At 42.1% G+C, this 27519-nt stretch overlaps 2 protein-coding genes across 3 annotated transcripts in view; one reads left to right on the top strand and one right to left on the bottom strand.

Moving 5' to 3' along the window:
* The window catches only part of CAMK1 (calcium/calmodulin dependent protein kinase I), a 35216-nt gene extending 23490 nt beyond the window's left edge, over window positions 1-11726 (top strand). For both annotated transcript variants that reach the window (XM_053470100.1, XM_053470101.1), the window contains exons 3-12: window positions 2231-2362; window positions 4405-4479; window positions 5181-5319; window positions 5554-5680; window positions 5962-6037; window positions 7092-7204; window positions 7412-7490; window positions 7929-8016; window positions 9052-9184; window positions 11238-11726. In XM_053470100.1, the coding sequence (XP_053326075.1) occupies window positions 2231-2362; window positions 4405-4479; window positions 5181-5319; window positions 5554-5680; window positions 5962-6037; window positions 7092-7204; window positions 7412-7490; window positions 7929-8016; window positions 9052-9184; window positions 11238-11341 (1066 nt within the window). In that variant the 3' untranslated portion in view covers window positions 11342-11726. The remainder of the gene's footprint in view (window positions 1-2230; window positions 2363-4404; window positions 4480-5180; window positions 5320-5553; window positions 5681-5961; window positions 6038-7091; window positions 7205-7411; window positions 7491-7928; window positions 8017-9051; window positions 9185-11237) is intronic.
* Window positions 11727-17159: 5433 nt separating this feature from the next.
* Window positions 17160-24376, bottom strand: LOC128500819 (coiled-coil domain-containing protein 3-like). Its single transcript, XM_053470103.1, has 3 exons — window positions 23110-24376; window positions 18097-18271; window positions 17160-17733 (listed from the first exon to the last, which is right to left on the bottom strand). The coding sequence occupies exons 1-3, from the start codon at window positions 23460-23462 to the stop codon at window positions 17443-17445; spliced, it is 819 nt and encodes a 272-aa protein (XP_053326078.1). The 5' UTR covers window positions 23463-24376; the 3' UTR covers window positions 17160-17442.
* Between the last annotated feature and the right edge of the window lie 3143 nt (window positions 24377-27519).

Genomic DNA, 27519 nt, shown 5'->3' with positions numbered 1-27519 from the left:
CTAATGGTCGGGGAAGACATTGAGAAATAAATTCTTATTTTTATATTTTATTCTGTTTATTATTATTGTTATTATTATTATTATTTATTATTATTATTTTATTGACTTTGTGAGCTCAGAATAAATTATGGACGTGCTGAATTTTTCTTTGCTATCCGGCAGTTAAAGTAAATCGTAAGTTCTTGTTACAATTAATGATACATTTAGGTCTGTGTGGCCCCTGTTTACCCAGATATTGCCCGTAAAGCATGCAGCCGGCTTATGGTTTACCGGGCTGCGCGGGGCACCATTGCCTTTCAGATAAATCATTCTATCACACTGGGATAGTTCCGTCACTTGCGCATGTTAGCCGTCACAGAAATTTTATCTAATGTGATCAGTTAAGCTCTGCCTTCCGTTGCCGTGCACGATGTAGAAGTTTAATACCGATGCCCGTAGGTTACATATACATGTTGTGGATACGTGCGCATGTGTGCGATTGAACACATAGATTTTCTAGGTTTTTATAATAATGGTTAGATGGACCTCATCACGTTCCCGCCTGTGGTTTGGAAGGATCTTCTGCGTTCCTACAAGTGTCCAACTCCCTGTTCTTGGGGAGATATAGCGTTCAAAAGTTTGGGGTCACTTAGAAATGTCCTTGGTTTTTCAAGGAAAAGTACATTTTGTGCATTAAAATACCATGAAAAGGATCAGAAATCCAGCGCAGACGGGGTTAATGTTGTAAAATGACTATTGTAGCTGGAAACGGCTGATTTTTAATGGAATCTCTTCATAGGCGCACAGAGGCCCTTTATCACTCCCATCACTCCTGTGTTCCAATGGCCCTTTATCACTCCCATCACTCCTGTGTTCCAATGGCCCTTTATCACTCCCATCACTCCTGTGTCCCAATGGCCCTTTATCACTCCCATCACTCCTGTGTTCCAATGGCCCTTTATCACTCCCATCACTCCTGTGTTCCAATGGCCCTTTATCACTCCCATCACTCCTGTGTCCCAATGGCCCTTTATCACTCCCATCACTCCTGTGTCCCAATGGCCCTTTATCACTCCCATCACTCCTGTGTCCCAATGGCACGTTGTGTTTGCTGATCCAAGTTTAAGTTTAAAAGGCTAATTGATGGTTAGAAAACCCCTTTGTAATTATGTTACAGCCAGAAATGTCCTTGTTTTCCATGAAAACAGCTGAGTGACCCCAAACTTTTAGGTGTTAGTGTGTGTCTGTGTATATGTGTGAGTGTATATATAACTTAACAACTATATGAAGCATCAAAAACTATGGGGCGTCCTACTCACTCCGGCCAAAATCTGTTTGGACAGTTCCACGATTCTTGGGCGTCCACAGAATCGCCTTCACGTGACGAGATGCCCAATCGGATGAGTGACGCGCCAATGCCCAGCGGCGGTGATACAGATGGAGAGAATTAGATTAGAATCATTTCTATATATAGGAATCCAGCTTCGTACCGTCAGCATATTTCATGTTCACAAGCGCCGCGCTGTTAATTAGTAATGATTACATACTGTATGATATCGGTAATACTGTATACCGTTCCTCTAATTCATTTACTGGCCTCTAATATAATATTTGGCAGCCAGGACCACCTTTCGAGTGTGTGTGTATATATGTGTGGGTATGTATGTATGTATGTGTATATATATATATATATAATGTGTGTGTATATATGTATGTATGTATATATATGCACTATTACAGTAAAACTACATTTATTTGTAAGAAATCTATATCTCGTGTATTTCGTGTCATACGGGTAGTTTTAGAGATGTCTCTTCCTCAAAAGGGACTCTTTTACCCCAAGGAAGCTGATAATTGTAGCAAAATTCGGATTATTTGATAACTTTCTCTGCCTTCCCGCTTCCTATCGGCTCCCTGAACTAACGAATAACAGTCAGCAACTTAACAATAGGGGAGAGTTCGCTCAGTGGGGTGGAATTATCGTGCAGATTCTGGGAACAGGAAGTTAAAGCGACTGCTCCAAACAGGAAGTTAAAGCGACTGCTCCAAACAGGAAGTTAAAGCGACTGCTCTCATTCCTATAAAGAGGGTTTATTTAGCAAATTGAATGACAAAGTACAATATTTGTGTAAAGTGACAGATCTGCTTAATTAGGAATTTTATATTTTTAGGGGTAAAAAAGCTTCCCCCCCCATTTTCTGTGGTGTAAGTGAATGGGAGGTTAATCTCTGTGACCGCCATGTTTCCGCAGGGGGGCGTTTTCCGAGGTAGTTCTCGCCGAGGAGAAGACGACGCAGAAGTTGGTGGCGATAAAGTGCATTCCGAAAAAAGCGCTGGAAGGGAAGGAGACCAGCATTGAAAATGAAATCGCTGTACTGAGGAAGTAAGTCCGGCCCCCGCGGAGCCTCGGCTTCAGCTGTAAGGCACTCGTGTTACCTTCTCTACATCTAGAGGCGAGAAAACAAATGCTAATGTATAGAATGTTACTGGGACGTAAATTACAGAATAAGATTTGGGTAAGAAGAAGGAGATCAGCCTCTCGGTAGAGATGGTTCTAGTAACAGAGGAATCTGGATTAAAGATGTGCTTAAATAGTTGAGTGTTACGGATCCAAATAATAGCTGCTATCCTACGCTTTAAATAACCTCTGTAGACCCGCGGCTCCCGGCAGTTTGCAGGTTACCATGGTAATCGTATAATCAAGGCCGATCTGCTCTGGTATTAGTGACCCCGGGGTTTATTTGGCGAGTTATAGGTAAGTTGAGAAGAAACCTTTTTAACTCGATGGCTTAACTGGACGTTATTAAGGGGCCGACGCAAGTGAGTTTCTCCTGCAGAGAGCAGAGCCGGCCCTGGATAATGTATAGGTCAAACGTTTAAGTCAGAATTCTTGTCAGAATTGATGCCAGAAGTGAAAAGTTGGGCGTACGGAAAAGAACTCGTTAGGATCTGCCCAGCCTGGGTGCCGCGTCCGATCCGCCGCTGGGAATCCGGTGAAAACCCCGAATTCTCATACCCTGCGAGAATAACTAACATCTGTACAGCGTCCCCTCTCTCTCTCGCGCTCTCTCTCTGTCTCTCTCTCTGTCTCCCTGTGTATCTCTCGCTCTCTCTCCCTTTCTCTCTTGCTCTCTTTCTCTGTTTCTCTCGGTCTCTCTCTCTCTTGGTCTCTCTCCCTGTCTGTCTCTTTTAATCCCGCTTCCTTGTCCAGGGCCCAGGACCCTTCACTTATCTATAACTGCGGATGATTAAGAAATCCCTCATTTACCAAAGCAGAGGAATTGCACAAATGACTCTCTGATTCCCCGTAATGCAGGGATTTGGAAGGATTTTCTTCCCTCTTAGCCGGTGGTTTGCCCCTGCCGCCCCCCTCTCCGTGGTCTGCCCCTGACGCCCACCCCCCCGTTTATCTTACTAGACATTTCTATCCGGCTCATCTTTTTTTATTATAGCCCTCTCTGACTTTCAAGGCGGATATTAGAGGGGTACAACCAGTACCCCTCAAACACCACACGAGCTGATGCTTTATGGCAATGCTAATGACTTCAGCTCCTCCATGGGCTTTCATTAGTCAGGATGTCCAGCTGGGTGATTAAGACCGAGTCACTCTATTCTTTCCCATAGGCAGTATGATAAAGAGTTGGGGTGTTTGTCCGCTTACAGAGCGAGAACTCATACTCATACTCATGATTTTTGTGGCGTGAGGGCAGACCCCGTGTCTCTAATGTACAGCCCTGACGCCTACGTTCTTTGATTCAGCCCCTGCAGCCGGGTGACTTGGTTGGCGTGGGCATTGTGTATCTGGCCCTGACTTTCTACGTTTTGTATTCTCTAGCCCTCCTTACACCTACACGCCATTATTCTGTCCTTTTTTCCCCGCTCCTCCCTTTCTCTTTCCAACGTTCTCCTACGTGGGCAGCAGGCAGAAACGACAACTCTCTCTGGCGAAGATCCGTGACTCAGAAGCGCGGCGGCTTTCATTAAAACATCCTCTGCGGCGGATTCCTGTCATCCAGCGTTTTAATACCTGCGAAGGGTTAACGGCGTCTCCGCTCCCAGAACCCTCCTTAAAAAAAATATATAAAAACTTCATTAGCTTTTTCTGTCAATTAGCGGCACCCGGGGGAAGATATACAGCCAGACCTCTATATGTTTAGGTAACCAACGCGGTATTCATATGTTTATAGGAGCAAGAGCAGATCGGCCCCATTCGGCCCCCGTCTAGTCTGCCCGTTTCTCCTGCTGTAAAGACTCCAACCTTAATCAGTCGTTGGTCCCGTCTTAGATTCAGGAGCCGTGTGCCTGTCCCTCTGATGTTCTGGTTAACGTAAAGTTGTTGAAATAGATATAATACGGAAAACATTGAAAAAAATGTATAAAACTTCAAACACTAATGTTTCATCTTTTACGTTTTTTTATCGTGAGGATCAAACACGCAAATATCGTGTCGCTGGAGGACATTTACGAGAACCGGAGTCACCTGTACCTCATCATGCAGCTGTAAGTGAACAGATCGCGTCTTCCGATGCCATGATCCGCAAAGACGAGGAGGAGAGTACGGGGTGGTCTGCTGCTGCCCCCTGCTGGTATTCCTCTGTCACAGCAGAAAATACCAAGCCCTGGCCGCTAGAGGGGGAATAATCTGTAGGGTGTAGTAATGTTTTAGGAGCGGAGTCAATCAGATAAAGTATTCATCTGCAAACATTTAATAAAAAAAAAGGGCGCTTTACTTAAGTCTAGATTTAAATCTACTTTTGCTCTTCTACCTGCCGGCAGTGGCGTATTTACCATCAGCATTGCTGTACGCTTGATCTAGGGCAGTGCCGCCAGCCACCCCGCTCCCAACCATGTTTACGGCTGGGCGTCAGGATATGACATCATATCCCAAGACGAGCAGCCCCAGGTGCAGCCATCATAGTGTTTATTGGCTGGGAGCAGTTGTGGTCGCCCAAAGGGGCAATTGGCACCCTCTTACACAGCAGGGGGGAGCAGAATATGCCACTGCCTCCCTGGACATGCTCGGCATGCGGGTAAATCGTTCCCGCGCGGCTACGAAAGGGGACGTTGGATGGCTGAGGGGTTGTTGGCACTCCGTCGGAGGTGTAGCGCGCGTCGGCCTGCGGTAGGAGGTGGTGGAAATGTCTGTCTCACGGCTCAGCACGCGGCGTGAAAGCTGACGTACTGTTTTCCCGTTCCCGCAGCGTGTCGGGGGGTGAGCTTTTCGATCGGATCGTGGAAAAGGGTTTCTACACGGAAAAAGACGCCAGCCAGCTCATCCGGCAAATACTGGACGCCGTCAAATACCTGCACGACATGGGCATCGTCCACAGGGACCTAAAGGTGAATTCCGTGCCCCATAAGCTGACAAAATGTAATAGTTCCTACCATGAATGGCAAAAATATATCCCCCAAACTGACGACTATTCACATAAAACATACAGTTTGTGAAGGGGCTCGATTTACTAAGTGCTTGTGGCTTATCCAACCAGTACCCTGTAGCCGCCCGTATCTCGGCACGGATGGCGGGCGTCTCGATCTCCTCTCACCCGTCCGCATTCATCTTGTGTTTTTCAGCCGGAGAACCTGCTTTATTACAGTCTGGACGAAGACTCGAAAATTATGATCAGTGATTTTGGGTTGTCAAAAATCGAAGGGTCGGGAAGCGTGATGTCAACAGCCTGCGGGACGCCTGGATATGTTGGTAATTCATGGAACTAACTCATTATTTTTGGATTAACGTCTCGCACATAAAATAGATATCTCTGTATCCATTCCAGAGCTGATTAAAGATCTGGTTACATTTTAGTGAAACAATGTTTATAGCGTAAGATATAGTTACGTTTTAAGACTTTGGAGGGAACCTTGAGGTCTAGAACGTTTTGGTGACCCCGCGGCTTGCTGAAATATGTCATTAACATCTATAGGTGATGACCCTTTTTCCAAAGTAACACTTTTTTTGTCTGAATTATTCTTTTCCTGCAGCTCCAGAAGTGTTGGCGCAGAAACCTTACAGCAAAGCTGTTGACTGCTGGTCCATTGGCGTCATTGCCTACATTCTGTAAGCAGTTTCCAGTTTCTGGAGGGACAGCTGAACGGGACGCGGGGTGGGCAGCAGTAGCCGCAAACGTGGGAGTTTTAGGCCAATTTTCCGTCCTCTGCGCCACAGATTTTGAATTTATAAAAGTGGGGCTGGGAAAGGATGATTTTAACACTATTTTTGTTCACATTAAGTAGACTTAAGTGGACCAAAAACGATTCAGACGCATTTTTTGTTTTTGGTCCGTACGTTTTTTGGACAACAAATTTTTTCTTCCTGCCCTTTCAGTTTGGTTGAAATCTGGAGGCCTTATTTTCTGGAACAAAATTCCAGAAATTGGTCGTTTTTACTCACTCGCTCTCTCCCTACCTTCCCCGGCAACCGCTTCCCTGCTTCTCCATCTCCGCTTCTGCTTCTCCTCTGCTCTGGAGTCTTTGCTCCTCCGGCTGTTTTCTTCTCTCGAGAGGACTTCGGCAACACGGCTGAGCCCCTGCACACACCATGGGGACGACCTCTCCTCCGTTCCTCTATTCTGAGGAGAGATTGTCCCAGTGAAGTGTGTGGAGACTATGACCTGTTGCGGAAGCGCTCCGAAGAGGAAAGAAGAACGAAGACGGAGAAGCGAAGTCAGAGGCCGAGCAGAGCAGCGGAGAAGAAAGATTGGAGGAAAAGGAGATGGGAAAGCAGAGGCACGGAATGGGTTGTCGGAGAAGGCAGCGTATGAATTAACATATCTAACGGAATGTATTAAAACTTGTAAAAAGTGAAAGAATGGGGCAGTATGCTGTTGAGCGAAGGTGTTTTCTATACTGGTTTCCAGTAAGCGTGTATCGACTGGTTGACGGTTGGCCTGAAAGGGCAAAAAGGAACTTGATGGAGATCTGTTCTGTTCACTGTGTTGAGTTGAAGCGTGAATTAAGAAAGGCCAACCCAGGCCAATGCCGATTCTGTATATTAAGCCAATACCATGAAATTTTACTGAAGCCCACCTTAAAAAGCCACGGTCTACTTAATAAAACCCGATGGGTTTGGGCGCTGTTGCTTCATGCTTTGCATTCTCTTGTTCTCCCCCCAGGCTCTGCGGTTACCCCCCGTTCTACGACGAAAACGATGCCAAGCTCTTTGAACAGATCCTGAAGGCTGAGTATGAGTTTGACTCTCCGTACTGGGATGATATTTCTGATTCAGGTACCAGCATGACCGTTGTTGGGAGTTGGGGGTTATCCCTGGGGTCCCCCTTTCTCGCTTTACGTATATTTGCCGTTTGACTCCATTCCTTTAATAATTACTCACGGGGGGTTCGTTTCTTGTTTCTTGGATAACTCTGTTAAAAGTTTGATCGAGGCTCGATAACCAAACGGTAAATGTGAAAAGAATTTCCTATTGAACCCCCAGCGAAAGATTTCATCCAGCATTTGATGGAGAAAGACCCCAACAAACGCTACACCTGTGACCAAGCCCTGCAGCACCCGTGGTAAGAGCCGGTCCGGGACCAAAGCAGATTAGAGGGGGGGGAATAACAGCGTAGCGTTCAATCTCTACGGATTATATATAAAATCTTTAAAAGCTGCTTGTAAATCCTTACCGGATAACATCCAACATTCTGTGCCGAGATGATTGATCCGTCACATTCCAAAATCCGTACCTTTAAATCTCTTTAAATCTGTGTATATTAAAAAAAAAATATATATATATAAATTAAATTATTAAATTAGCTATTCTGGTTTTGCCACTAAATGCCACTAAACGCTCTCCTTATTGCTTACGCAAATAACTTACTATTTTTTTTAATTATTATTATTATTGAAATTTAAAAAAATACATTAAAAGCATTAAATAAAAAGGGCCTGATGAGGCTTCACATAGCGGAGGCTAATGATCTGCCTGTTTTATTTCTTATTTCTCCCTTTAGGATCGCCGGAGACACGGCTCTGGATAAGAATATTCACGAATCCGTCAGCGAGCAGATCAGAAAGAATTTTGCAAAAAGCAGATGGAAAGTAAGTTTTATTCCCGTTGTACAGCGACGCGGAATATGACGGCGCTATAGAAATAATAACAGAAATCCTTGTAGGAAAAGTATCACTGCTGTTACCCCCCTATAACCATCGGGGGGCGCTGTGCTTACACCGCTTGCTTCATGTTGCTTTTTTTTGTAGTTTTTGAGTTTTTAACAAATAAAATAAAATAATAAAAATAATCTGGAATAAAACCCTCAAATGTATCAGTGCTTGGTTGCACAGAATAAATTATGATTTATGATTAATGCCACGTTTGAAACACCCTTGCTGAGGGGGTAGTAGATAAGTGGATTAGCCTCCCAACAGAAGTGGTAGAGGGTAATACAGTGAGGGTATTAAACATGCATGGGATAGACATACGGCTCCTGAATCTAAGACGAGACCAACGACTGATTAAGGTTTGAGTCTTTACAGCAGGAGAAACTGGCAGACTAGACGGGGGCCGAATGGGGCCGTATTTTGAACAGAAAAGTTTTTATATGATGTTGAAATATTTTGCCTGCAGATAAATCCAATATGTCTGCATTAATACGGTCCCCACCCTCCCCTTCAGCATTATTCTGCACAATTATCCGGGGCAATTATCACACCCTGGGCGGGTAAGCGCAGGTACGGTCGGTGTTTTAAGTGTGCATGCGCGACCTCCACGCCTGGGGCACAGTATGGGGTCCCTGGAGCAAAAACCGGGTAAAAAAAATAACAAAAGAGCTTTGATTCCGATACGCGCTGACGCTTTTATGTCTGCTTAACTATTCTTTTTCGAGATTGTTTCCACGGAAACAGATTCTTTTCATAATAATCAAATTAGGGATACATTTACTAAACGCAATTCAATTTCCAGTTCATCTTTTTTAAGGGGTAAAAATATGAGAGAAATGAGCGATATACTCCTGCCGGACTCGGGGTGGTGTTATGGAAGAGATTCGGCCGGATCGAGTATCCATTTCCCCGCTGTCACCCGCGGTGCTTTCCGGGCCGCCCGATGCTTTATCTCTGTGTATCTCTCCTACGCAGCAAGCCTTCAATGCCACGGCCGTGGTGCGGCACATGCGCAAGCTGCAGCTGGGTACGAGCCAAGAAGGACCTGGACAGACTACTCCCACCAGCCCGTGCCACGGGAACCTTCTAACGCCCGGAGAGAACCACGGTGAGATAAAAAAGCCGGAAGTCAGCGTTTCGGTGTATACATTCCTGTCTGAACATTACGTTTTTCCATATTGCAAAGCAGTGAAAGTTACTTGAACACACGCTCACATATACACTACACTTCAAAAGTTTGGGGTCACGCAGCTGTTTCCATGGAAACGAGGACATTTCTGACTGTAACATAATTGCAAAAGGGTTTCTAACGATCAATTAGCCTTTTAAACTTAAACTTGGATCAGCGAACACAACGTGCCATTGGAACACAGGAGTGATGGGAGTGATAAAGGGCCATTGGAACACAGGAGTGATGGGAGTGATAAAGGGCCATTGGAACACAGGAGTGATGGGAGTGATAAAGGGCCATTGGAACACAGGAGTGATGGGAGTGATAAAGGGCCATTGGAACACAGGAGTGATGGGAGTGATAAAGGGCCGTTGGAACACAGGAGTGATGGGAGTGATAAAGGGCCATTGGAACGCAGGAGTGATGGGAGTGATAAAGGGCCGTTGGAACACAGGAGTGATGGGAGTGATAAAGGGCCATTGGAACACAGGAGTGATGGGAGTGATAAAGGGCCGTTGGAACACAGGAGTGATGGGAGTGATAAAGGGCCATTGGAACACAGGAGTGATGGGAGTGATAAAGGGCCTCTGTACGTCTATGAAGAGATTCCATTAAAACTCAGCCGTTTCCAGCTACAATAGTCATTTACAACATTAACCCCTTTTAATCTACAAAATGTGCTTTTCTTTCAAAAACAAGGAGATTTTGACATTACCCCAAACATTTGGAGGGTAGTGAATGCACGTACCCAAAGGGCATTAAACCCAGTAGATTTCAGTTACCCGAACGTTTTTGATGCCCAATTCCTTACTTATATATTTGCAAAACCATCTTAAATAAGACAAAAGCTTTGGAGTGTGATGCATCGTGTGATCCATCGTGTGATCCATCGTGTACGGAGCTTCCCATGAATATGGATCGGAATGTAAGGTCGGGGTGGAGTTTTCCTCCAGCGGGAGTATCGGTTTAGCCTCAATCCAAACGAGGTGACATAGAAGACGAATTTAGTTTGAAATTCTGTAAAATGAGTGAATATGTAATCGCAGCTATAGATATTTATGCTTACTCAGCAGCTGTCCTGAGCTAACCTCTTCCACGACCACAACCGAGTGCCTCTCCCCAGTAACTAGCAGACGCACTAGAGCGCACACTCACTCTAACACCCTTGCACAACTCGCACCCCTGTTATGCACTAATGTCCTCACCAGGAGATATTACATCATTAGGGGAATTTACATGGTTAATTTTACGGCCATAAGCATCATCCTAATGGGAAAACTATGGGGCGCTCTGGGTATTCCTTGCAATGAAGGGGTTAACCTGTGACCGCTTGCCCCTTTTGGGAGTCAATATAACCATTTGAACCATTTCTTTGTGTTCTTTCTGTTGTCTGCATAATATAAAAGCACCGGATCAAAAGCCCGTTAAGCTGTCAAATTACTGGCCACATCTGGCTTCCATTTCTGTGTTTATGATCATTTTTGGCGCATATAAATTTTTCCTAATTTAATCTGCCGGCCAAACATTTCAGGAATTTATGATGGAGAAGTATTTTTTTTATTTGTGCCCTTGAGTAGTGTTGGTAAACCCGGAGCTTCCATCATACATCGTTTTTTTTATTTTCAATATGGTTCTTCGTCTGCATGCCGGGAAAATTATTTTTTTAATGGAAAATCTTGGATTATTTAACCAAATTTTTACATTTTTATGAGATTGTCGAAAATGATTAGGCAAAAAATACGTGTTTTTAGGATAGTGAGATTTTAAATAGCGAAATGCACCTTTAAAGAAAAAAAAAAAATCATTTGGATCCAGTAGCCCGTGGGGATATTTTTCTGTCTAATATTTTTTTTTTCACATTTTTTTAAATTTTTTTTTTCTAATTGAAAAAAATATAATATAATTCCCAGATATCCACCGATCCTCAATACTCTTTAATCAAATTTTTTTTAAAAAAAATTCTAATGTCTTTTCTTTTTTTCTTTGGTAGGTTCCCATCATGAGAGCTGCCAAGACTGCTATAGTCAGAAGTCCATGGAGAACAACTCGTTGAGTTACAGCACCCACCCTTGCCCCCAGTCGAACAGGGTCTAATGTCCTGTGAAATATTTGTCTCTGGGATACTGTATCGTTGGAGGTGCGGACCTCGAAACCCTGGCCTCGCGGCTTGTGAGAGCAAGAATGGGCCATACCAATGAAACCACGGGGGTGGGGAGGGTGAGGGAAGACAGGGAATGGAAAGGTGGAAGAGCAGGCCTTCGCTTACTTTGTTTAGCAACCTTAAATTATTATATGCTCCTATATAATAAAACGTCGGCCTGGTGGGAAGAGCGTGAAGTTTAAAGGCTACCCTTCTTGTTATTTTGTAACATGTTGCCTGCTCGTTTATGATCTGTGGGGGTTGGGAGTGTTTTAATTTTTTTCCGTATTACAGTGAAGAATTGCGTTCATAAAAGCTCTTGCTGCTCTTTGTTATTATTATTATTATGATTTTTTTATTTTTTTCCGGCTTCCAGCCATAGGCTGCACAGTGCGGACTCTTGTCACCGGTATTGAAAGGGGGAAACGTTTTTTTTTTATTAACGATTCCTGGGTGGCCAGAGGACTCTCCAACATTCTTGGTTGCAGAAGGTTCACCATCTTCAAGCACCGGACGATGCGTAATAGCGTTTTTTTTTATTAAAAAAAATCTGAAAAAAGCAGCTTGTGAATGAAGGGCTCCACAATCTCACGGGGGACTGTGTGTTGACGTTGAGACGATTCTTGTTCTTCCGGGCCTCAGGATTACCCAACTTTCAGACATGGTGTGGTTTATGGCAGTACATGGTAAGAGTAAACATGACGAGAGCTCACTTGGCACAATGCAAAGCGTTCTGGAGGTCTACGGCTTTTGAGAAGTTTGTTTTTTGGTGTTAGAAGTGGGATTTAAAACGTTCTTTACGGAATTTCGGCACCCATGTGTAGTTCCAACGTCTACCTATCTACTTGATCAACCAGTATTAACCAGTATACACAAGGTGGTCCGGTGAGTAGGATGACTTAAGGTCTTCAGCTAGCTCTGCTGGAGACTGGTAAAGAAAATAGTCCCAAGGTGCCATTTTTAAATCTTTTTAACAGGCGCTGTATGTAGTCGACATGATGGATCATTCAGTTTATTGCCATTAGCGGCGGATTCCGTGTTTGAAAAATTAGTATATGATGCAGCCATGAAGAACGGCGAAATATACTGATTCCGAAGAGACGGGCCAAAGAATTTAAGGATTTGTAAACGGGAATTATTTCAGGTCATGGCAAAAAATGCACTTTTTTTGCAGTAAGGGGTTAATTGATGTAGTTGTCCTAAGCAAGTTCCTTATCGTACATGGGATGGCCTTCCTTAATTAAGCGTGGATTTTGTCCAAGTAATGTGACGGGTGTTTAAAATGGAATTTCTGTTTTGTTTTTTGTTTTTTTTGGTCAGGTTATCGATATTTAGTAATCTGTTTTGGGATAGATATTTACAGTCGGACCCTGGAATTCTTATTTGTTAGGAAACGATCTAAAATACAATTTTGGGAATAAATGGAGCCGGAGCTATAGCTCAAAAAATTCTTGTTGGATAAACTTACAGAAATGCAATCTTTATTGGGATTTATCAAGGTGTAAATTGTACTAATTGGGGAAGCCATGCAGAATCTGGGCTTTTCTTCTACTTCCTATAATGTTTGCATCAGTGAGGCTGACTTTAAGGACGTCGTAGCACTAGGTCCTACAAACTGACATTTGGAATTCCGATACACACAGATGAACTGTAGCTGTGCAAAAGCTCACTCTGTATCTTGATGTTCAGTGATTGAATAATAATTCAAAGTATATTATTTCTCAAAATTAGAAATTTAAATAACCGGGACTTATTTTTCATTTTTGATAAATGTCCCTCTAAGCCTCTATGATAAGTGCTCTACGTGTATAATATTCCTAATTCCCCAATATTACCGTTGCCACCCAGATCTCCGGATGGTAATAACTACCGGTACATTTTTCTTTACAAATAATTATTTTGTTTTTCCAAAAAGCCTTAATTTCTGAAACAAACCGAGAAATTTAGTTAGTGTATTTTCATATAAACATGTATCACGGAAAAAAAGAAACTATCGTTTCCATAAATCAATTAAAAAAATATATATATTAGAATTATTAAAAGAAGTTAAAATCTGCGTTCTATTTATAGTTTTGAAAAAAAAAGTAAATATTTCCAGATACATTTCAACCTGACTCTTATTTTTTTCTTTTTTATTCCATATATGGCATTTTTCAAAATTCTATTTAGGTTAAAAAAATCTTACAAATAGAACTATTGAGCTGTTTAAAATTACCGAGCAGCACACACATTTTTATTAAATTTTTGTGGCAATTAAAAATGTAAGGGCGTCCACAATTTCTTATCAATTTTGGAAACTTCTGTTGTGTGAAAGGATTTTTTACGGACTCCACACGATCTCCTATTTACAGTCAATGCCTGGTTCTAGATCCCTGTGTTTTTTTATGTTTCAGCATGTTTAATGAGGATTTTTCAAAATAATAAGAAAAAATAAAGTGATTGATAAAAAAAAAAAATAAAAAATGTAAATGCTTGTTCTTGTGCTGATAATGTTTCTGCAGAGTTGCTTTGCACTTCATTGTGCTAAAGACGTCTTGGGTGGTGAAAGGGTTGCTGGAGATGCGTTCTTTGTATATGTACATACATGTATAAATAATGTTTATTCCTTGAATTGTTGTCATTTGTCTCATTTATGAATTGTGTTTTTAAATGAAAATTGGGTTGGTTATTTTTCTCTTTAAATTGGGTCTATTCACTAAAACTCTGACACGCAGGTAACCAAGATGGAAAAAAAACCAAATTGTTTTCTGTGTTCCTTCATGATCCGTATTTTATTGTAGTTATTGTCCATTTTCTGCTACCCTGTCTGTGTACATCGTCGACGTACCTAATATTCTTTTTCTTTGCCATATTTTTTTTAATATTAATTTTGCGCACATTTGACATTACAGACTGTAACGTGCTCTGTGATTTATCTAAACTATAATATTTGTCTATGTTTATCAAAAATGAAAACCAGACACTTTAGACCACTGACCTTCTTTTTATCCCCCCTCTTTCTTTCTCTCTTTCACTTTCTGTCTCTCTTTCATTTTCTCTCATTCTCACCTTCTTTTCTGCTTTCATTCTCCCCCTCTTTCATTCACTCCCTTTTTTTCCTTCTCTCTCTCACCCTCTCCATCATGTATAAGAAACAATACAAGACTGTTTACAATTCAGTCTTGTTTTTTTCAATTTATGAAAGTTCAGAACAAACTGTAATATAATGACTCAAGGTATATGGATAATCTGTCTCACTCTCTTTCATTCTCTCTCTCTCTCTCTCTCTCTCTTTTCTCTCTCTTCTCTCACTCGCTCTCTCTCTCTCTCGACTGATTCCAATTCAGTCTTATTTGTTTCTAATTATGTAAGTTCAGAACATACTGTAATACAATGCCTCGGGGTATACGGAGGGCTTTAGGGGATGCACATCTTGCTCTAAGTACAAATACTTCTTGTATCTCAAACTGCAACGCATCCAAAATGTGTCTCCGAAGATGAAATCACCGAGGATTCATTAATTGGTTTTAGGGTGGCTGCTCATCCAGCAAAAAGATCAAATCATCCAGTCCTCTGTGCTCCATGACAAACATAATAAATATGCAGGGCCGGCCCTATAATGGGGCAGACTGGGGCAATTGCCCCAGGCGGCACTTTAGAAGGGGCGGCACTTTGCCGCCCCAAGCGCTTTTTTTTTTTTTTTTTTTTTGAAGCGGAGGAGAGAGAGAGGGGCACCGAGTGGTTTTCGCTTACCCGCTTGGCGCCCCTCTCTCTCTCTCTCTCCTCTGCGGCGAGTCTCCCTGTTCGGTCCCGGTGCCGGCTTGTAATGCAGAGCGCCGGAAGTGACGTCAATTTCCGGCGCTCAGCATTACAAGCCGGCACCGTGGCAGAGCAGGGAGACTCGCCGCAGGACTGTTTAAAGGTAAGTACCGGGGGGGATCGTAGATCTTCGCGTCGGCGAAGTTTAAAATGCCGCCGCCGACCGCCCCCCCCGGGGGGGGGCGGCGTTTTAAACTTCGCCCCAGGCGGCGTTTAGTCTTCGGCCGGCCCTGTAAATATGAACCCCTGAAGTCCTTCACATCTGGAACGTATATTCATTGCTGCGTAAGATGAGATACAACTTCGTGCTCGCCACAGGCTGGGACGTCACCTTAACCCATGCAGCGCCCAAGAGATCTACACAACTTTCCCTTATATTTATTATTATTATTATCAATATCAATTATTAATAATAAAATGTTTGCAGGTAACATCTTAGTCTATGACAAGTAAAATGGAAATGAATGAATTTTTTTGGTTGAGATTTTGTAACTAAACAAAACTGTGATAGAGAACATGCTAGTAAAATCTAGCTGTTTTTATGTCACATGACAAGTGTGAATGAAGCAAGGTTTTACATAAATAACAAATTATTTCATGGCTATGTTTAGGAATTATGTTATAAATTTTTTATTTAGTTAAAAAAATTTAAATTCAGAAGAGTGGGTAGAACGGCACCTTTAATACATTGAGTATCATTGGATAGATATAGTTAGAGAATGCCCCTTCTTCTTAGGACGTCATCAGCCTTCTGGAACGGAAAGTCGAAGCCCGAATTGCTGACCCGCTAAATTATTTATGGTTGAAGGGAATCCCTGCCACTTACTGTGACTTCCATCGTCGCCAGCTGTGACCCCCCCCTCTTATTAACGCAGGACCCCCAGAGCCAAGAGGGCTTTTCCTCTCCCGTCGCAGGGGGATTCTAGAATTCAAAAAGTCATCAAACCAGCACTGATTATTTAACCAAGATAATTCTGGGGATTGAATAGGGGAATTGACACTAAAGTCTTGCAAAAACAGAGAGGTTTCCATCAAAGATGATGAGAATAGCGATTTGATACATAAATAACGATTTGCCCTGGTGTTCAATTTTAACAGAAATTCAGAAAATTAAACTGAAGACATCTCAGAGGTCCTGAAAGCTGTATTATTTATATATATATATATTTATGATATTTTAATCACCTTTAGCTAAAGCCTCCATCGTTTTTTGGGGGGTAGGATGACTATATGCATATTTCTTCTGTTATCCCAAATTGATACATTGTCCAGAACCCTTTTTTTGGATGTTTCATGCCCAAATGGAACGGTCAATTGCTTGCTTTCACAATCTTTACAAAGGAGACCACCCTGTATCTGGAGAAATGTCCTTTAATCTTAATAACAAGAAAAGAGAAACAAATGAAGTCAATTCCGGAACGTTTATTTTAACACTTTGTTTACATCCCTATAGCAACCGTCTGAAACGCTACAATATGCAATACGTTATTTAAATTCATGTTTTGTTTCTAAAAAGGTATTTCGATTTTCCATTAACAGACAAAAAAATGTCAAGAAAAAAATAGAATAAAAGAATAACATTAGTTAGTTTAGTTAGTCAGTAAGTGTAATAATATGACACTACCCAGAAAAAAATATAATATAATGCTTTTATTCAATTAAAACTTTTTTATTTTTTTTTAACGTGTCGACTACCAGTAATTTCTCCGGGAAATTCTTCTTCGTGTTACTCAAGAACTATTTTTTCTAGAAACCTACCTGAAATATTTTCTGAAATATTTAAAAAATGTTTACGAAATATTTGGTTTCCTGTAGGCTATAGAATCCTAAAACGAAATAATTCGTATTAACATTTTATGTGCCAGAAGAAAAAAATATATATTTTTTTTCATAAGTGAATCTTTCGTATGTTTGTAGAAGTTCCTTTAATGTCTGTTCAATCTACTCCTATGCCATTTATTCTATTAAAAAAAAAAGACATCCAAATTCTAGATCTTACAGAAAAAATATAGTTCCGAGTTCTACTGGGAGTCTTAATGAAGATGCGGATATAATGTAGCAAAATCCTTGACAATCTACTGCCCCTCCAAAATATATAATTGCTAGAATCTTATGTAAAAGAGACTACGATATCTTTACATACAAAGATAAGCGTTTATCAGAACCGTGTCCCCTTTATCAGACACTTTGTTGCCCGAAAAGCTCTATTTTCAACCCTTAAATACTAGCGATACATATTCCTGCCACAGGCACTCGACTAATCCATCATGTTTCCAGTGGATTTTTGGGCGGTTCTGGCTTGGTTCTTCTTGTGATTGTCTGTATTGGGGTCTTCTTCTTCTAGACCCTTCTCTTTGGCCAGTAGCCGCTTGGCCAGCAAGGCTTCTCTCTTACTCTCCACGTTAGCCTGACGCAGAGAACGTTTGAGGTTCTTCACTTTTTCTCGCAGGTGTCCGTTGGCTTTCTCCAGGATCCGGACCTTTTGGGATAATGTCTTCACCCGCTCCTCCTCCTCCAGAAGAGCCTTCTGGACTGTGCTACAGAGCAGCTGTGGAAGACATTTAAAGAATAGTATGTGTTACTGGAGGAAAATGGTTCTTATCTGCCATCAAATCCTATATTTTAGGAGAAACCAAAGCTAGATACTCCGCTTTCTGGCTACTGGTGAATTGTATCTCCAGAACGTTTGCCTAGGACAATTCAAGTTCTATATTTGCCTGTCCTTGGATATATCTTGTGTTCTAGAACAGATACAAAAAAGAGGTAAAGGAGAACCACATCACACTATTTATAGCCAGAAAGGTATCTCAGATATTTCCTACATGGTTCTACAGCACATTGCGGATAATTATGATGTCTAGCTGGTTAACCAAAGCGGTGGCACCTGTCTTTAACCTGTCTTGAACCTCACCCTGTGGTCCTCTTGGGCTTCCCAGTCCGGAGTGTAGATTTGAGGCTCAACTCCAGGAGAACAGTTGGAGAACTGGAAGAGACTGGCAAACGTTCTGTGGTTCTCTGGGGTGTCTGGGAAGATGGCATCCTGAAAATTAACCCCATGCGGGAGGAGATTGTAATTCTCGTCCATCCTGCGTGAGAAAGATGTAGCAGACATTAATTTAATGACCTCAGCTCTTAATGATAACAGTGTTGGCCGAGTCTCCATTAAGGCGCAATAATTAAGGCTAAAAAGTTCATATTCTGTAACAATCTTACAAACATGTTTCTGCCAACCTTCCATCAGTCCGAGGGTTTTGAGGTTTGTAAGCCACCCTCGTTGCTGCTTTTTCTTAGCATTTCTTCTTTTTTTTCCATTTCTCGTCTCTCCCTGTGCCGGCCAGGTCTACATGCCCTAGTTTTGTTTCCTGATATTTCTTGGCTTCTCCAACTTCTGCTCATTGAACCTTTACATCTACTCCGGCACAAAATCCTCTATTCAGATAAAAAACACGTACGCGCACACACACATACACACACACATACACACACACACGTACGCGCACACACATACACACACACTTACACACACGTATGCACACACACACTCACACACACACACGTATGCACACACACACACACACACACGTATGCACACACATACAGACTCAAACACATGCACACACGTACGCACACACACACACACACACGTATGCACACACACACACACTCACACACATACACACGTATGCACACACACACACATACGCACACATGTATGCACACACACACACTCACACACATACACACACATATGCACACACACTCACACACACACACGTATGCACACACACACACACTCACACACATACACACACATATGCACACACACTCACACACACACACGTATGCACACACACACACACACTCACACACATACACACACACATACACACACACACACGTACGCACACACATACACACTGGCTTTTGTGCACAGATGTAATAAGTTACTAAATGTGTTTTATATCAACCTGTAACTCTTTAGGATCCCTGGAGGGAGACGATCAGAACCTCCTTCAGATTCTTTTTCCAAAGAAAGATCTGACTGATAGCAAATGTAATATAATGAAGGGAACGCGAACCAAGGAGAAAGCCAAGTACTGCGCATCAGAATATTTATCGAGTATCAGAATAATGGATTGCATGTGCACAGTTTAATTTATAAAACCATTCCCTGCTGTTTCTATAAACGTTATCAGTGTTTTTAGGGCTGTAGAACCCTGCGATCCCCTCATACCCAGCAAACATTCCGAGCTCCTAGAAAAGAGGGGCATCAGGGGAGGAAAAAGGGTCTATTTCTCCTAAAGAGGACACTTGGCAGCTGTGATGATGCCTCTCTCCGCGCCGTCAGGTGAACGGTTCTGCCGGTCTGCTGATCCCGTGAGGTTTTCGTCCAGCGGACTGCTTGCACCTCCGAGGGATTACTGCCTGTCCATGAGGACAAAGCTTCTGCCGTGTGCACCCTCCAGCGCTGGCAGGCGGATTATGCCGCATTCCAAAGGGATTTATCACCCATTTACTCCGATTCATTGTCTTAACTTTGATCCTAAGTATTGATTTAAAAAATGAAGGCGAACAATGTCATTTGAATTTAACGTTTGCTCGTCAGAATGTGAGTGAATTCCCGGCTATTTGCTTTTGTTGCCCATCCTCCGCTTCTTGTGAGGATCAGACTTACCCCGCTTCCATTTTCCAACAATTAAAAAGTCCATATTCCTTTAAAACACAACTTCTATTCTATTTTGGCAAACAAAATTATAATTTTGCAATAATTTCCATCTAAAGCTGAACATTTCATGTTATCTTAAACTTTATTTTTCCAGTGAGTAGAAGCAGCAACTGACCACAAGAATTCCGATGAACGTCCCTGAGCTACCCATCTTTGTTATTTGTCTCTATATCTTCTTACTGCCTTTATACATCTTTTTGTTCGCATTTTTTTTCATCATTTCATCATTGGACTCCTGACCATAATGAATCCTGCCCTTGGCTGTGAGTCCTGGTAGTTGCTGTTCAGGCTACCGGCTGGAAAGTCTCGTTCAGGTCCATGCGTTCAGGCTGTTCTTAGATGTTCTGACGAAATGGAGAAGTCGGAAAGGTGGATGTACCGGTAAGTGGCTGCGTGTCCATAGCGGTGCCTCCAGGAACATCCAAAGGCAATATCCTAATAGCTTGGACCTTGGATACCGTATTATATCTCAACAGGGAGTTTTCTTTTTCTTGGAAGTTTATAAAAAGAAGAGACATCCAAACCATGATTACAGACAAATATTAAGTAGTCTCAGAAACCAGACGATAAAATCCAGCCCTACATCCACCATCATCAATCCCATCGCCACCCGCTGAGGACCGTCCATCTCCTCCATTGTTTTGCTACTTGTTACTCTTTCATCCACCGTTCTGAATGCTGCTGCTTCTTCTTCACCTTAATTCACTTCATTGGTTCAGCGCAACCTTTCAGCTACTTTACGACAGGGATTGTTTACTAAAAGGAGAGTTTGCATTAGAGTTGGGGTCCTCCAAGGTCGTCGTCCTTCTCGTCTCTACATCAACATCTTCACCTTTGTCTCTCCTGGTGGTTGGGAAGAGGGCTGTATTTTGGTCACCAAATTACTCTTCTATACATGTTCAGGAGGTTGATGAGAGGCAGACCGCTGGGTTCCCCTTAGGGCCCAGGCAGCCATGTAGCCACCGTAGACCCCCGATGTGCGTAGGACCTCAGTGTGCACGAGACATCCATGGTATCACTCCCAGGTGCCCTGGTACCTGTTTAGCCTCAATTTTTTCCCATAAACTTTTAATCACAAGGGAAGGGTATTTCATTATTTATTTCTGCTCATGGTCGGACCCTGAGCTTATTTTTTTCCCATAGTAATTTTAGGTTAACTATGCAGATTTGTATCAAAAATAAAAATTCTCGTCCTGGATCTTAAAACCGGTGCTTCCTCCAACATTATTAGTTACTCGTCTGCCATAAAGAAAATGTACTAGACACAGCTCGTTAAATGTATACATTTAGACTTTATGACCTCATCTCCGTCCACTGGGCTCCCTGTACTGGGACGAAAAGTGAAAAGATGACCTTAATGAGCCCCCCAAATCTCCCCCCCCCATGGACATGGCGTGTTATGTTACTGTCAACATCAACCATATGTGCACCGGGGATGAGGGGGCAATTTCTTTTAAAATGAACATATCCTGAATCCTGAGTTTTAAAATGTGTATATCCCAAACCATTAACCCTTTAATACTCCATCCAAAGATGTAAGTCATCCGACTCTTAGTGATGCAGGAAACATAAGCGGGAAAGAGGTTTTTGCTGCTAATCCACAGCCAGTGAAATATGAACACAATAGCATGGCCAATTATTATGATCATTATTGTGAAATCTCTCCTTAAATATTAGACACATTTTCTTTTCAGCTTCCAAAGTCCTGGAACCTCAGGGGCATGTCTTTAACTGCAGGAGGTGTGTCTAAATGATCACATGGCTATTTTGCATTCATAGCCATGCCCACTTTCTCCAGATACCCTAAATAATGACATATAATGTAGATATCTCATATCTTTACATGTAAAAATTGGAGTAATTTGTATTATTAAAGCGTGTTTGCACACCGTAGTATAGTAAAGGAATAGATTTAGCATATTCTTCATGCATTTCTTTTCGTACTGTTCTAAATACCGGTAGAACAAAAAATGTTGGTTTCCCTAGAATTTTGTCATTGTCTTTGTACCCAAAATTAACCAAAAACAAAATAGTCTAAATCGTATAAAATTAGCACAAGGAAGATCTATAAATAGTTATTATGTATCTTTACTACTGTCTTCGGAAGCCGAGCACTCCAGACGTTAACGGGTTAACGTGCTGCTCAAGGGAGCAACGGCTTCTAAAAGTTTATTCCTGACAACTAACTTTATACTTAATTTATTTAAGGAGAACGCTGATATTTCTCCATTCCTGACCTGGTTTAACCCCTTTGTAGTTCTTCATCGCACTGGAAGGGCCTGAAGCAATGGGGGTAGCCATGACTGCCATGATTCAGCCTAGGTTTATCGTTCCCCCAAATAAAAACATTTAGGGGGGTCCTAAAGCAAGAAAAAAATATGCATTTTCTGCCGTATTAAGCAAATAAAATTTAGCAGATTTGTCATTGCGTACTTTCTATTAAAGTTTATTCACACAAAAACCACAGAAACTTGTTTTTGGTTTCTATAGCAACAGCTTATCAGTGACTGCTTTTGTGTCACATGACAAATAAGCATTCCCAGAAAAATGATGAATGAGTAAGAATTTTACATGATTAAGTAATTATACCGTTCAGCATTTCTAGGAATGATCTTTATGGTGAATTCTTTAAACATTTCAACGATTGAGTTCCTCCCCACCAAATGAGCGGAGAAAGTTTGAGAAAGCCGGATGGAGTAACTTTGATTAACTGAGATTTCCAAATTCTATCTGGATTATTTAATCATTTGCCCCCACGATGACATTTGCCCCATCCAATTTCCCATTGGCCATATGACATAATAAAACTAGAATAGGCAGTCTGTGGCCCCCACGGATAAAGTATATATCCTATCATCAGCCCCTTCTAAATGCAATAATAGTGGGATGGGGGCCGATCTCCACCAGGGTCACGTCAGGCTAACTGACCTGGTTGGATTCACGGACAACCTGGTTACTTGTAGATACATTATAGCAAGAGATGCATTGGTCGCCAGAGATTCCCGTGTGGCTCAGCTTTTATCAGCCCTACGGGTGCTCGGGACACTAACGAAGAAACTAATGGAGACCCAAAGACAACACCATGCTGAGTGATAGACCAAACTCAAGTGACCTGGTAGACAATTAGCCCTGGCTTGGGAGGACGCCTTAAAGGGGATATTCGTCATGACATAGAGGAGAGAACAGGTCAGTCGTTACCTTAAGAAGAAGTAATAAGAGTTGTTTTCCATCACAGTGTAGGAATGGCAGGGGAAATAGCCCAGTCCTGATACATTGAGCCTGGAACCAGAAGGGACCTCAAGCATGCTCCCCCAGCCTTGGTCACAAACCAGCTCGATCTCGGCAGAGTAGAAGAGATCAGAGTCATATTGCCAAGGCAAGTAATTGTAGACACTGTAACTGTCCTTGTGAAGCGCTAACACCTTGGCAAACACCACCGTTTCCACTAATTCAGCCCTGCAGGCTTCTGTTTGTGGTCTCCAGTCCTGGGGCAACTGGCATCCTCTTAACAGCCCAACCAAGCCAACCATCAAGATCCAGAACGCAAGCATCTTGCACGGCTAAGCCCACCACCTCCAAACAAAGCCTCGTCCTCTGCAGGGTCTCTTGCTTCCAACTTAAGATGTACTTATGAGCCAGTCCAAACTAGTCTGCAAGAAGCCAAAGACAAGCCAAAGTTTTTTAAAAGAAGAATTCCAGTTGAAATCGCTGCCAATTAAACTAAAACGCAGACAAAAAACAAGAAACTCCCAAGATAAGAGAACGTCTTCCAGTGACGGGCCTCCAGGAGATGGGGTAGAACCTTCCAAGTCTGTGACAACTTTTTGGCTTCGTCCAAAGTCCCACTGGTTTTTTTTTTTGGTATTTTGTTTAAATTCCCCCCCCCCTGACAAACAAAGAAGAAAATTTCCAAGAGATCTCTTTGTTCCAGGTCACTCACTTTGGCTTCCTTCCCTGTCTTTTCTCTCCATCCTTCTCCACTGAGGTCCTAAAGGAGTTTCCAGGTCGGGGAGAAGCTTGCGGTCAGCATTGGAACATTTGGCTAGGGTTGAGTGATGTTAGAAGTTTTTTTGCCACGAGCATTAGCTGCCGCTCATGAAAAACCCATCGACTGTAAATTCCAGAGAAAACATTAAGGGTCGGTTTTCAGCGTCTGTCTGCGAGTCGCTCCGTCTCTGATACAAGAAACGAGAGCACTGAGCTTCCGAGTCTGGAGAATTCTGCTTAAATTATTTTTTGCCCTCATATACCCAACTCCCAACACGCCTTAAATCAACCTCTCCGCATTTCCTATACTAACCCATTATTGAGCATTTTCTATTGTTTTTTTTGTTTTTCTTTAGAATTGTTGCGTACTCAATATTCCAAACACCGCCATGCGATCCCTTAAAACGTCTGTTCGTAATGTTACAAATCATTTTTTAGGATCTGCATGAAATCAGAGCTCGGTGTACCCTACCCCCACCTCCTTTTTTTTTTTTTTTGAAACATGCACATTTTTGTGATTAACAAAAAAAAAAAAAGGTAAAAAAACTGGTTTCGTATGTTTCTCTGAAAAGCTCCCGCGTATGTTTTTTGGAGTTTCCTAGAGCGGCAGCTTTACTCGAGACACAAAAGGTTTCTTACAAATAATAAGCCTGCAAAGGAAGGAAATTGGACTTTCTTTAGTTTAAAATGATTAAAATTGTACAAAATAATAATTCTACTTCTAGCCTTTGGATTATTGCATTGATTTTATAGAAAGATAGAATTATAGATTATTATTATAGTTATAGAAGCATTCAGCCCATCTAGTTCTTTTCCTGCTGAGGGTATTGGAAATACGGTAAAAAACTTATCAGACCTAAAACTGAGATGTTTTACACAAAATGTAGGGAACAAACGGGGCAAAGCACATCGAGCTCCGTACTTCAGCCAGGTAGGTATGGGACTCGAGGGATAAAAGTTCCTGCTTTGAGAAGAAATAGTCATTAAAAAATGTACATCTTCACATTAATGCAGAATAATTTCTTCAATACGACCTAATGTCTGGATTTAATAAGTGCGTTTCTGCAGTGAAGCAGGTCGTATGATCGCGGGAATTCATGTTTGTGAATAGATTGAGAATGAACATGTTTAGTGATTGCGTTCTGGGTCAATATTCTTCTTTTTTTCCCTTATGGAAGGAGATGTTGGTTGATGTTTTTGTATTTAGCCTTCAATTTCAGAGTGAAAGACCTTGTGAGTTTGATGACGTAAGAATGTGGCAAATGGATGGGTGGGTGCGTGGTACTTCAGCTGGGGGGCTGGAGGCTATTACTTTTAGGGTTCATCAAGGCCAATCAAATTCTGATTTGAATTTGGCAACCCTACTGGAGATAGGAGGCACAACCCAAAGTAGGGGGACAGACTCTGCAAGGCTGGTTCTTGGGGGCTGTTGGGGGGCTGTTTCCCCCCATCGTAGAACCATCAGCCACACTTATTGCCCCAGACTTCAAAAAGTCCTACCAACAAGCTGCCATTGGTCCAGCCTTCTCAGAGGTTCTTTAGCACAAAAAACTCCGAGCAGGACCATTCCTTTGGCTTTCATGGTCCTTGTTACCCCCGTAGAATGTTTGCCCCATAACTTTGCTTTGTAAACATAGCACAAACCCCACAGGAGCACCTCTCGCCCTTTAACCCTTTACTAATAAACAGTCAAAAAATACCATTTCCCATACAAAAAATTCAAAGAACACGGAATGCGTTTGAGCTACAATTTTATTAATTTTGGAAAGAATTTGTTACTCAACGAATGTAAACATGTTGCAAATAATAAGAAGTTCATACTTTGTGTTTTTCTTTTTGTAAAACTTTGTTTTCAAACATAAACAAAAATTAGCACTTTTCTACCATTACTGAAAGTGCTTTAAGTCTCTGCTAATACTTTGTTTTGTTTCATTCTGATCGGTAGAAGTTAAGGAGGCGCCAGTCAAGAATGGGGTCAATTGTGACATAATATCAGAAAGTCTTCTTCTCATAGATAGGAATGTAGGCACCATGGACTGACAATACCACTGGTTGGTGCCGATACGTCTTGCCTTAGCAGTACTGTTCATCTTCTCAGTAATGGTTCCATGCTAAGACACTGGCCTCATCCTAAGATCAAGGAGCGCTTGCTTGAATTCTTGGCTATAGGTGTAGGGGTCCGGACTCTTTAGCCTGCGGAGCATCGGTGGAAGAGAACCATCTTCATCAAGAAAGACCAGCGCCCCGTCGCTGATAATCGGTGGGAAGTATAATTCTCTCTCCCAAGGAAAGTTCCATAAAGCTGGGTTATCAAGCAGGGTGCCTTCATCTGTAGATACATTGTATTCTGTAGCGACTGAGTAACGTTTCTTTAACATTGACTTAGGTGGGGGATTCAGGGTCTCCTCTGGGACGGAGAGTCGTCTTTGCTGAGTGAATGATCGATTAGATGGTAGGAAGGACACCTTAGTCTTCCTTGGTTTATGCAAACTCATAGAAATTGGAGGAAACCTGGAAGAAGTAGGCGTCTTCTGATCCTTTGGCATTGTAGACTGCCTGGTGATGTCTCCAAGATTCCGTGACGCAATGTTTGTAGCGGATTCTAGTCTGGATTGAGGAGGATTTCCAGATCCCTTTTTCCAAATCTTGGAGAAAGGAAAATCTGACATCTCTTTCTGTCCGTCTCTCACCATTTCGCAGGGTAATTCAGCCCCACCGGCCCTTTTCTTGGCGTGCGCCTTATCAGTATGTGTTGAAAATGCTCTTTCTTGGTCTTCTGGTTCATTTTCTTTCTTCCCAGCCTTTATATATCGTCCAAGCTTGTTTAGTAACCATCTTTCAGCAAATTCCTAAAGATTATTCAAGAACATAATAGGCACCTGTCAAGGTGAGAAATGGAGACTACTTAAAATAGAACACATAACGTCTTTAAACAATAGAAGGCAAATGAAGATTCTATTAATGGCTTCATTCGCTTGGTTCATTCCTTCACATGCTGACAAGGCTTGTGTAATAGTAAATACCGCACTTACCGTCCTTTTTAAAAATATTTTGCTTCTATTTTGATTGGCACTTTGGCCGTTTTCTAGAGGTGCGGTTTATTGGGGAAATTCTGGATAATTGCTCATTCTGAATGGCCGGTGCTTTTAACGGACCTCTGTAAATATGGGTTACAAAAGATAAGAGATGCATTCTTAAAGCACTTAAAATCTGTTACCCTTGGTTACGGATTAGACGATAATAACATTTAAACGAGTAAACCTCAGCTTCTCATGCATGCGTTAGACATCTCAGGAGGCTCAGACAAATGTGGGATTTTTTGAATGAGGTTGTAGAAATCAGATTAGAATGTTACGGGACCTGCTTTGCATAAAATGTAAGAAACATCTGATTCCCTCATGTTGAGTTGTAGATGTTTAAATCCCAGGCATATCCCAATACTGCTCATGGTGGACATCTACTGGCGTCCGTGGTGGACAATATAATGATGTTCTATGGACCTTCACAAACCTCGCCACGGACCCTGGCGTCCTCGTACGGACTTTGCCTATCCCTGATTCCAGGATCAGGACATCTACTGGAACTGTGAGACATTGTTACTTGGAGAACATATTTAAAAAA

Source organism: Spea bombifrons, chromosome 6 (genome assembly GCF_027358695.1).
Source record: "Spea bombifrons isolate aSpeBom1 chromosome 6, aSpeBom1.2.pri, whole genome shotgun sequence".
In the NCBI taxonomy this organism is placed as follows: Eukaryota; Metazoa; Chordata; class Amphibia; order Anura; family Pelobatidae; genus Spea; species Spea bombifrons.
Note: the sequence above shows the minus strand (reverse complement) of the source record. Positions and strands in the feature narration are given on the sequence as shown.

Coding starts and splice junctions, on each gene's coding strand:
- LOC128500819 (XM_053470103.1), bottom strand. CDS start 23,462: ATGCTTGCGTTCTGGATCTTGATGGTTGGCTTGGTTGGGCTGTTAAGA. Junction 18,272..23,109: donor TCTTATTACTTCTTCTTAAG/GTAACGACTGAC, acceptor TTTCTCACGCAG/GATGGACGAGAATTACAATC. Junction 17,734..18,096: donor AAGCCCAAGAGGACCACAGG/GTGAGGTTCAAG, acceptor TGTCTTCCACAG/CTGCTCTGTAGCACAGTCCA.